Here is an 11826-nt window from a genome sequence, read left to right as displayed (position 1 = left end):
CATATTGAACAATACAAATATGTAATTAGGAACGCGCATTACAGGCTATATAAACCTTTTACAGTGGACGAATGGCTTATTTCTTATCTGTGTAAGACACATAAAATAATATAGAAAAATAAAATATAGAATTAACGTATTTTATTCTATATATTCGTATTTGACAGCGTTTGTATGGTCCCCACTGGTCAGTATTTGAGTGCAGCGGCCAATAGCTCAGATGGATTATATTACACCCCTGGGAATTGATTGATTGGCACGGCAGCCAATAGGAGCGCGCCATGTTGTGGCGCCAGCCAATCGCGTTCTCTGGGAGGCGTGTACAATGCAATACGATGGCCGCCGCCTCTGCTGACCATTGAAAACAGGGGAAGCGGTGAACGGGTTTGGGGGTGAATCTGCGCAAAATGGCTCGGCTGGTGCTGGCGAAGTATCTGATCTTCATCGCGAGCTTGTATTCGTGTTTATCAGACGACGACCATGAAATGGAGGAGTTTTTAAAGAGGGAATATTCACTGTCGAAGCCGTACCAAGGTAGGATAGCTAAATAACCAACCGGTGCACTGGAGCAGCTGACCGGGCATGGCAGTAAATAAAAATAGTGGGCTTATTATACAATAATATACGAAAACGTTGCTTATTTAGCGTTATAGTGTGTTTAAATGAGGTAGAATTATTATATATAGGCTGTACATAAATGAAAATGCCCCACGTGACAAGAATCTAAGTTATGGCAGGTTATAATACATTGATTTCTACAGCTTTATTAATTTATAATAAATTCAGTCAATATTTAGCTTTCTAGCTGACAGTGGTACCTAATATGTGCTTACCATATTTGATTATAGACATTAAACATTAAATATTATAGCCATATATTTGTATATGTCATTTATTTATTTATTTATTTTTTGCTATGTATGCTAGTATGTAACCGGCCATGTTCTCCAAACATGGTAGCTAACTCTTTAGCTATAGGCCTACAGTAAAATATGCAGCTGACCCTCTCCTCTGTGCAGGTCATTAATCAGTGTTGTCTGTATAATATAATATATAACGCCCCCTCTGTCTTTCTCTCTCTTCTCTTTCAGCTATTGGTGTGTCTGGCTCTTCTCACTGGGAGCTGATGGGAGATACCATGGTAACTACTGATCATGTTCGTCTGACTCCTGATGTGCAGAGCAAGCAGGGGGCAGTGTGGAGCCGCATAGTGAGTACTGGACACCCTGGACTCAACCTGTTCTATCCCAGTCTGACCCTAAAGCACACAGTTCATTATTGTAGTTCAGCTGAAGCCAGCAAACATGAGAATGTGGGCTTACACAGGGTTAAAAAGCCTCTGAGATAGTTTGTATGTGTGTTGTTACTGGTACCCAGTTGGGCCTCCCAAATGGGCCCTATTAATTCAGTCCACTTTAACCAATAAGAGCCCAGACTGTTTCTGAATAGTGATACCAAATTGTAAATTGGATCAGATTAATTTAATTTCATTGTGGGCACAAGACTGTAGATAATATAAGATCCTGTTTTAACACCATTGTTAACTGTTGTTAACACCATACTCTAGAAATAATGTCAGAACTAGTTATATGGAATGTAAAACATTTATTAATGTTCTTCTAAATGAGTCTAATTTCCTGCCAAGGTTTCTTTCTCTTAATGTTAGGGAGTTTTTCCTTGCCACTGTGTCACCTCAATAATTGGCATCTCTGTGGTGCTGCTCATAAGAGGCGTGGACCTGTTTTTCTCTGTAAAGCTGCTTTGTGACAACTTTTGTTGTAAAAAGGACTATAGAAATAAAATGGAATTGAAAATTTAAATGAATTCATTAAAGCACTGAATTGTTCAAATGGTTAGAACAGATGTAGAAGCCAAAGATACACTTTTAAATGAACTAGTTTTGTCTGCATCTCTAAGCTAGCACACTTACATTCTGTAAATAAGGTCAGGTGACAGAATACAGATTTACACACTGTTCTGTAGTGATGATAGTATATATCACTTAGGAACTTCTTGAGGTAAAATGATTAAAAAAGTGCTGTAAGGAACTTTACACAGTTTTTAATATGAATGGTCTTTGACACACACATGACCATTTTGGGTTAATCTCACACAAAACCCCTAAGACCAAGCTGATTGATGACTAAGCTGGTCGACCAACATGACCAGCTTTATTAAAAAAAGAAACGTATGTAAAGTATGTTTAGAAATACATGTAGAAAACCTAAATATAATGCAGTTGTTTAAAATATATTTAAATAAATACTTGCCCAAATATTTTCTTCTTTGTCACCAAGCAACTTCACCAATCTGGACCACTAGCATGACTGAGCATAATTAAAATACATGGGGCCCATTTGTTGCACATGCCCTATGGAGTAATGTTAATGTGTCTGTGTGTGTTTGTGCAGCCATGCAACCTGAAAGACTGGGAGCTGCAGGTACACTTCAAGATCCATGGTCAAGGGAAAAAGAACCTGAATGGGGACGGCCTGGCAGTGTGGTACACAAAAGAACGCATGCAGAAAGGTAAAAAAAAAAAAACACTTTTACTAAAAAAGAACATTTTGTAGTCCTCTTTCATTAATTTAAATGTTTAGATACTAGGATTCTTCTGTGTACTGTTTTTTAAATGACAGAAGCTGTATGTCTTGCTGTTACAGGGCCAGTGTTTGGGAATAAGGATTTTTTCACTGGGTTGGGCGTGTTTGTAGATACCTACCCTAATGAAGAAAAGCATATAGAGGTATGATTCTAACAGTAAAGTTTTATCATTTCTGTTATGTCTGGCCTGCAATGCAGGATTTATAGAATTCTAATTTAGTGGTCACCATCGTAATTTGTTTTCTCACAGAGTTTAGTTCAAATCTGTGTCTAAAGCAGTGAAATACTCATTTTACAATACACTACACTACACGCTATATGAACAAAATTATTAGGATATCTGCACATTGTTTTTCTGAAATCAAGGATGTTATATAATAGGATCATCATGTTTATCTAGTTCTATTCTATTGACTATATTTCTCTCCTCACAGAGACTACACAAGCTGTGTGTGTGGGTCAGAAATGCATGCAACTAAAAGGGGTGTCCACTAACATTTGGACATATAGTGTTTAAAAATTGCAAACTTTGGATTATAGTATTCTAGAGTTTACTACATGTATTGTTTAATGTGACTTTGGAAAAACTATACATTTAAATGATACAGCCTATGCTTTTACATTCCGCATGATATTTACGTTGTTTAACAAGCACTATCTGGTCTAAATAGCCTTCTGAGGAGCACTCAAACACAGCATTACATTCTTCACAATTGCTCACCCCCTAGCGATACAATTCTAATACTTTTGATCCAGCCAAGCTGGAACAGGTGTGGCATGTTGTGGTTGGAACAGGATTCCACAGGAGGGCAGATCAGCATCAGATCAGTGAGCACTGTCTTATCTTAATCTGAAAATGGAAAAAGCTGAATCTACACTTTTTAATGACAAATGCTACACACCCTTAGGCTGCTCACAAAAAACAGCGGTCCAATCTCTTAAAACTATGATGAACCTTTTAAATGTCTCATAAATAATACAACAAAACAAACATGGCAGGTGAAAGCGAGGCTCACATTACTTTCTTGTCTCTGTTTGTAACCTAAACCCCTTTGTGCTTTAGCCAGGTAATAATTGATATTGCAATTAGGGATGCAGTAAATATTTGGCAGCCCTAATTATTTTTATGAAAATAGGAGAAAAGCACTTTTCTAAATGCTTCATACCAAACAAGGAAAGACATATAACAGTGTTTTCTCTAATGTTAGGATTTTTTTAAGCAGTGGTGACAGGTCAGTGCTTTATATTAGAGAAGAAATGTTTATTGATAATTGTACACGCTCTGTGCTTACGATTTGAAATCAAGGAACCTACAACTGGACTGTGAGGTGATTTGAGTGCTATTATCAGCCGGTAATGCACTGTAACCGAAGCTCTCCATGTGTTACTCCAACACATACAGGTAACCTAGCGACGATGCGGCACTTACAAGCCAAACAGCGCAGCTACAAACAGAGCAGCATTGGAACTATTTTAACTCGAGGAGTGTTTATATCCAAACAGAACATATTATAATTGTAGTAATACACTGCTGTGCTGATCTACGCCACTCGGCCTGCGGCCATTATTGCTGTTTATTAAAAGACTTTGGGTTATAGAGAATAAGAAAAAAATATCTGTTTGGTTATAAACAGTCCACAAGTTAAAAAAATGGCATTGCTCATCTGTTTGGCTTGTAAGTGTTGCACTGTTTCTTGGTTACCTGTATGTGGTGAAGTAATATACTTAGAGCTTCGGTTACAGTGCATTACCGGCTGATAACGGCGCTCATAGAACACCTCTCAGCCAATCACATTGCAGGGTCGGAACTAACTGTGGTATAATGCTTAATTGTCTGCCTTGTCTGCCTTGTCATATACCTTGATCATTAAGCCTACTGTTAATTTTGTTTTTCTTACAAGCATGCATAAAGAAATTGAATTTAATGTGACTTTTTTATCTCTTGTATACAGTTAACTTTAATGTTTTAATAAAAGTGTTATTTAATTAGTTATGTTTTTTTTTGTTGTTTTTTTTACTTTCTTTATGGATCCAGGCCCAGAAGAAAAGGTACACCCCTCGCACCCAGGTACCCATTCACCTATTAACCTCTCCCTGTACTAAACTGGACCTGTTTTAGGTCACACCCTATTATTTCTGTTCAATAAAGTATTTCTTAAGTATAGACTGTATCTGAGCAGCCTAAATTCTTTTGCATTGAATTTTATTTTGTGTGCATCAGAGGATCTTTCCATATGTTTTGGCGATGGTGGGGAATGGGACCATAGGCTACGACCATGAGCGAGATGGCAGACCTACAGAACTGGGGGGCTGTAATGCGATGGTGCGAAACCTGAAACACGACACCTTCCTCTTCATCAGATACGTCCGCCGCAGACTGACGGTGAGGGCTGCTGGAGAAACATGCAGAATACACAATGATTCATACACAAATATGGCCTATTTTGTTTGTCTAAGTCATTTTAGAAGGTGCACCTGCCATACAGGTACACCAGCTTTACCTTAACCAGCTTTCAAATAGCATATGTACCAGTGGAAAAAAGGACGACCAGTGGAAAGAAATTCAGTGTGTGTGGCTTATTCATTGTTTCTTCTGAAAGCGGGGTAATCAGGGGTAATTAAAAGAGTTCATCCTTCTTTTCAAGAGCATTAGATCAGGATATGGGACGACCATTCCAACTTATCACAATAGTTTCAGAGTACAATCTTTTTAGATAACACAGTTCCACTGCACTGAGGAAAAAAGAAAAAAAAATGCACCAGGAGTGGCATAAAGTTATCCAAAAGCATTGTGTACGACTGGTGGAGAAGAACATGACAAGATGTGTAAAAACTGTGATTAAAAACCAGGGTTATTCCACCAAATATTGATTTCTGAACTCAATATATTGCAATACTGTAAGCAAAGCAAAATATATTAAGATTGTTAAAATTACATTTTAGGAAATCTGTTATAGTATAAAAACATTTGGAAAAAATTGAAAGACCATTTTTGTTTCTGAATCAGTTTCTGTGATTTTGCTATTTATGGGTTTATGTTTGGGCAAAATGAACATTGTTGTTTTATTCTATAAACTATAGACAACATTTCTCCCAAATTCCAAATACAAATATTGTCATTTAGAGCATTTATTTGCAAAAAAAATGAGAAATGGCTGAAATAACAAGTTCAGAAATCAGTATTTGGTGGAATGCATGAAAACTTTTATTAACAGTTTTCATGCATCTTGGCATGTTCTCCTCCACCAGTCTTACACACTGCTTTTGGATAACTTTATACCATTCCTGGTGCAGAAATTCAAGCAGTTCAGCTTGGTTTGATGGCTTGTGATCATGCATCTTCCTCTTGATTATATTCCAGAGTTTTTTAAGTTGGTAAAATCAAAGAAACTCGTCATTTTTAAGTGGTCTCTTAGTTTTTTCCAGAGCTGTATATATGAGTAAAAGAGTTTACTTTGTATCCAGTCAGAGTACAACACTTTTATCTAGTGGTTAGGGGCTTAAACACAACACTAAATGAACAACTTTCTGACATCAATCCGTATACTAATCATTTTTTAGCTAATAATTTTAAAATATACTGTTTTTTTTTAAATAAATACAGTATTATAAAACAAAATATTTACATATGATATTGATATTTTCTTACAACCCTAATTACCAACTGAAATTTATTTATACACCTACTTATACAACTACTTCCTATTGTTGTATTGGCTGCACATGGTTGACTGCATTACTTCTTGTCTGCAGGTTATGATTGATATTGACGGTCAGCATGAATGGCGGGACTGCTTGGACATCCCAGGTGTGCGTCTGCCTCAGGGCTACTACTTTGGTGCGTCTGCCATCACTGGAGACCTCTCAGGTAATGGCCACATTCACAACTGTGTGTATATATATATATATATATATATATATATATATATATATATATATATATATATATATATATATATATTTCCATTAGAAACCACTCTGTATTTAATGTGCTCTGTTTTTGGCAGACAACCATGACCTCATTTCTATGAAGCTGTACCAGCTGACAGTATTACGGAGTAAGCAAGAGGAAGACGAGGAGGACGAGGTCACCATTCCAAGTGTGGACAATATGGAGCTGCTCATTAGTATGGGATTATTTAATTGCTACTGAACAAAGTACTTTTATTCTTATTGTGATTTGGGATCAGTACTGTACAGATGATGTATAGAAAGATCTAGTGGATGGTTGTGGATAACAAGGGCTGAGGTTGGGTGGGGAAGGGCAGTGAGTGTGTGATTAAGTGTGCAGGTGTTGTGCAGTGGGAGATGTAGGCTGTTTTTTTGTTTGGTTTTTGCATATGTTGATATAGTGCTGTTGAGCTGTTGGTGTGTGTGAAATGGAACTGGTGACACTAAGCAATGCATCAGTGGTGCTACGGGGGTTAGATATGGTCTATATCAGGGGTTCTCAGCCTGGGAGGCACATTTTGTCATGGTCATTAAGTTGCGAACAACTTTTATAGAATACAAAATAGTCAAATTTATTTGTGAAAAATACCCTTCAAAATCCCATTTAAACATACATATGCATGCAAAGTGAATTTAAAAGCATTTTCTTAAGAAACTGAGATGAAACCTGACAACTAGATTTATAAAAGATACTACAATAAAACTAAATATCATTACTGCACAAAAAAATAAGGCCACAAAATTAGATCTGCATGGCTCTGCATTTAGAGTACATTTAATAAGAAACTCTCTCTGTCTCTTTTGTCCCTGGATATAACAGACAAGTACAACATCTAAAAAGCATTAATTATTTGTAATATTTAATTCTTTTAATGTAACGGACTGTGTCCGCTACCCACTTTTGGTGGGTCTTGAGCCACCAGTTGAGAATCGCTGGTCTATATCATCAGAGAGACCAGTATGGATCTAGAGGTATAAAGTTAGTTAAAGTTATTTTTTGTTAGAGTAGCTGTGTCTACTTTCCAGAAAAGATAAGATTATCCTTTATTAATGCCACTTTGGAAATTTGCAATGTTACACAGCAGCCCAGATGACAGACAAAATACGTGGCAGTAAATATACAATATATAAAATCTATAGATGGGAATCTCTAGGCACAACTGTAAACTTCATAATTTTCTGTTCCTGTGCACATGAAGCCTAGTGCAAGGTTCTTATTCTGTGTTTTTTTGTCCTTTTTTCCCCATTTGAATTTATACTTGTTTTTTTCGGTTCTCTTGGTCACAGTTATAGTGGCTGCTTTACTTGTAGATGGTGCAGATTCAGGGTCCTTTGTTGTCAAAGACTCAGTTTTAACCATTCATCAATATGTAAAACACAGGAAAACCACTTCACTCAGACTCTCATTAATAATGTACCTAGTGTGTTAATCTACTAGCTATCTATGCCTGTGATTGTACTATGCCAAACCAGCTATTATCAGCTGGCTTGACCTAAACATGTTTGGTCTGAAAATAAATGAACTTCTTAACATCTTATTAAATAATTAATTTCACATCTTAAATTACATTTACTGAACTATATACATATGATTTTTTGTTTTGTTTTTTGGCCTTCAGTCCCCTTGCATTACCTCTGTGGCCCACAGGTTGTAAAAAAAAATCATTGGCAACACTTCTCTACAAGAACATCTGTTTCAGAAATGAGTGCAGCTTAAAGTATCTGAATGCATTCATAATAATAAATGTGCACAAACATTTGAACATGTAGTGATTAGGCCTAGTTGTAGACTATATTTTCCTCTCAATAGATAATCTCCATTCAAAATGCTGTTTAGTCCAGGACTTGGCTTAATCATTTTCCAGCAAACTGACCCATATTTTATTAGTCAAATATGTCCAATGCATTTATTTTCCTTTTTCCTTCCTATTCCATCATATGTACTCTGTAAAATAACAAACCTTCTCCTTTTCTCCTTCAGAATACTACGATGGAGAAGGGATGAGCAGCATCGCCATCTTCTTCACCGTGCTCTTCTCCATGCTGGGACTCTTCCTCCTCATCGTCGTCGGACTGGTGGTCTACAGCCACTGGAACGAGAGCAGACGCAAGCGTTTCTACTGAGCACGTCGAAATTACCTCTGTGATCGCTACTGCAGCTACTGAAGACCTGTGGTTTAGAGACAATGACTTCTGTGGACCTCTGTGGCCTGTACTGATGGAGCCCACAGGCCCATTCAGTGCCGCTGACTGAACCGCTGGGTTGTGAAGGTACAAGAATAATGTGAGACGAAGAAGGAAAGCCATTGAAAAACAACCATGAAGAACCTTTAAAGACTAAAATCAAAGCAACAGATGATAATGTGACTATATAAGTGACTATATGGAGTATTTTGAGCCTGTTTGACTCCAAACCTGCAGGGCCTTATATATGTCTGAGTATTTCAACATAAGAAATCATTGATTTCCACTTTTTTTCTGTAAATATTCCATTTCTTCTACTTCTACTGAGCTGTGATGATGAAGAAGCGGTTTGGTGCACTGCCTTTGATAAGACTGCCGAATGTGTCTTTTCCTCCAACCGATCTACCAAACCCGTCCCAGTATCAGCATCCCCATTTAAAGCTTGAAATATCCGTTCAATTCCATATGCTTTTACTTTAGGTACAATTCAGTGGGTCCTGAAACTCACTACAGAACTGACTGAAGAAGCTATAATGTTCTATTTATTGAGATTTTATGTCTCCCTACTTCTCTTAAGTAATTATTATTGCTGTTGTGTTTTTAAAGCAGTGAAAGCAATCCATAGTTTTATTACATTGCTGCTCTTATTGTCATAAAGCACAGATGCATGAAACACTACTGAAACATGTCTGGGTGTACTGACTGAATACAAATTTCAGTATTCATCATATCTGTTGTCATTGCATACATTTTGCATGTTGAATGAACCTTACTGCCAGTTGGTGGCATTATTGTGCAATTTTTCACTCTAGAAAAAAATGCTTCATTACTCTTAGCTGCTCTTACCTGCTTGTTTTTTCCTCCTTGCACTGAGAGATCATCAACATTAAAATAAGAAAGAGGCCAGATTTACAAAACTGTCTCAAGACAGAAAATGTTGATCATTTTTATCTACTTACTTACGATATTGTTTCTTTAATATGTTTAATTTAAAAGCTAAACCATTTAACATCACCACCAAATAAAAATAATGTATTTTTGTACATTGTTTTTGTTTGGGGTAATTAAGATTAAGAAAAAAAAAATCTTTTTTTTCAAGACCCCAGTTAATTTACAAATTTAGCACACTATCTGAGACTACACTTTGTGGTACAGTTGGATACACAATACTATATTATATGCTGAAAAAAAATGAACACCTCCAAAAACACTTCCAACGAATACAACCAAAAAGTGAGGAGAGATATACTGCAAGACTAGTGGATTTATTTCTCCTAACATAGCTCTGCTAATTGTCAGAAATAACACGCTCAGGTTGGGTTTAGTTCAACACCTTCTTCAATAACAATATACAGCTCTGGAAAAAATGAAGAGACCACTTCAGTTTTTGAATCAGTTTTTCTGATTTTGCTATCTATAGGTATATTTGTGACTAAAATTAACATTGTTGTTTTATTCTATAAACTATAGACATTTATTTAAAATTCCCATTTTAAAATTTCTTTAATAATTAAGTTCTGTGTTCTTAACCTTATGTTAGGCTCAGAAGAAGATACAGCTCTAAAATTCAGGCTTAATATTTACATTTCTAGAATAATTTAACCAGATTATAATTAGAGATTTTGTATTAAGGAAAATAGTGGCTTTACAAGGTCACACCACAAGTCTCATATTATTTGAGGAGGATTTTCGTTTGCATCACTTCTTGTTCTTGTTCACTAATGATGGATTAAAACACAGCTTAATTCTATTTTTCCTCCATTCTGCACTGATTTATGTGAATGCTGGAAAATAAAATGTTACGTTACAAACAGCTACCCAAGAAAACCAAAATGCGTGTCTTGAGAACAATACTAGTTTTTATAAGAGAATGTTTCTGACATGCATTTAAAAAATCATCTATATCTTCCTTCAAATTTTACAAAAGAAAATTCTACAGCAGATATAATATGAGAATGCTTTTGTTTGAACATTGGGTATGAGCACAAGTGGCACAGCAGAATGTGCAGTGTCACATTCCGTTCAAATTTCTGTAATGCTACATTTTTTAAATGCTTATTTAAAAAACAAAATCCACACTGTTCTCATTGTATTTATTATACTCCTGTCTTGGTACATTAATAATATCACAACAATTCGGATCTGTAGAAATTTGGTAAAATTCCTGTTGCAGTGTCAGTTTTTCCAGTATTGTGCAGCCCTAAGTGATGATTAGTCCAAAGCTGTGATCTTATTATTATAATGGACTCCATTGTCCTTATAAATGATCTGAAGATTCTTTGTGAGTTTCTTCTTAGGAGATCTTTTGTGAACCCAGACTCAGATATAGTATGTATAGAGGAAACTGAATAAATTGCTTTCTTTCATTAATATTGGATGACAACATATTTGGAATTCAACTACTTCCTTCTGACCAGATTCACCAGTGTTGCACAGTGTTGCCAACCAGCTTCTCTCTTTGATATGATGACAACTGCTATTCAGAGCAGGGCTGCACAATATATAACTGTGCTTGTGCAATAGTAACATTACAGGATGTGCAATTTCGCACAAGCAAAATAAATCGTATGTCATGCTACATCCTGCTAGATACAAGAGGAAATTCCCACTGCTCTCATTTTCAATTTACACCTACACAGATTGTATCAGCAAAATATATCATTTAAAACAAATAAAAAAATACTAATATATATATATTTTCATATATCAAATCGGCAATACACATTAGATCAATATTAATTCCAATTAAGTAAAAAAAATGGTACCACTTTAAAATAAGACTACCTTTATAAAGGGTTTATAAATGGTTTACAATTAGTTTATTAATAATTACTAATTAGGTTGTAAATGCCTTAAAAATTATTAATAATCAGTTATAACACATACATAGAAAGGGCAACATTATAGACGGCTGTGGGTTCACTATTTGGCGAACAGGTCATGGTTGCCCTTTCTACTTATGTGTTATAACTGATTATTAATGATTTTTAAGGCATTTACAACCTAATTAGTAACCATTAATAAACTAATTGTAAACCATTTATAAACCCTTTATAAAGGTAGTCTTATTTTAAAGTGGTACCAAAA

General features: G+C 35.7%; 1 protein-coding gene across 1 annotated transcript; it reads left to right on the top strand.

Annotated features, from left to right (window-relative positions):
* The first annotated feature begins 321 nt into the window (after nt 1-321).
* lman2la (lectin, mannose-binding 2-like a) lies at nt 322-9574 on the top strand. The gene is made up of 9 exons (XM_022667763.2): nt 322-534; nt 1092-1210; nt 2412-2529; nt 2664-2746; nt 4640-4672; nt 4826-4987; nt 6358-6472; nt 6612-6731; nt 8537-9574. Exons 1-9 carry the CDS (start codon nt 408-410, stop codon nt 8677-8679), a joined length of 1020 nt encoding a protein of 339 aa, XP_022523484.1. The 5' UTR covers nt 322-407; the 3' UTR covers nt 8680-9574.
* The last annotated feature ends 2252 nt before the right edge of the window (nt 9575-11826 follow it).

This window comes from Astyanax mexicanus, chromosome 1 (assembly GCF_023375975.1).
Source record: "Astyanax mexicanus isolate ESR-SI-001 chromosome 1, AstMex3_surface, whole genome shotgun sequence".
Classification (NCBI taxonomy): Eukaryota; Metazoa; Chordata; class Actinopteri; order Characiformes; family Acestrorhamphidae; genus Astyanax; species Astyanax mexicanus.
Note: the sequence above shows the minus strand (reverse complement) of the source record. Positions and strands in the feature narration are given on the sequence as shown.

Bases quoted from the DNA above. Each gene is read 5' to 3' on its own strand.
- lman2la (XM_022667763.2), top strand. From the start codon at position 408: ATGGCTCGGCTGGTGCTGGCGAAGTATCTGATCTTCATCGCGAGCTTG. The intron at 1,211-2,411 runs GTGAGTACTGGA...GTGTTTGTGCAG, and splicing joins GGGCAGTGTGGAGCCGCATA to CCATGCAACCTGAAAGACTG. The intron at 4,673-4,825 runs GTACCCATTCAC...TGTGTGCATCAG, and splicing joins GGTACACCCCTCGCACCCAG to AGGATCTTTCCATATGTTTT.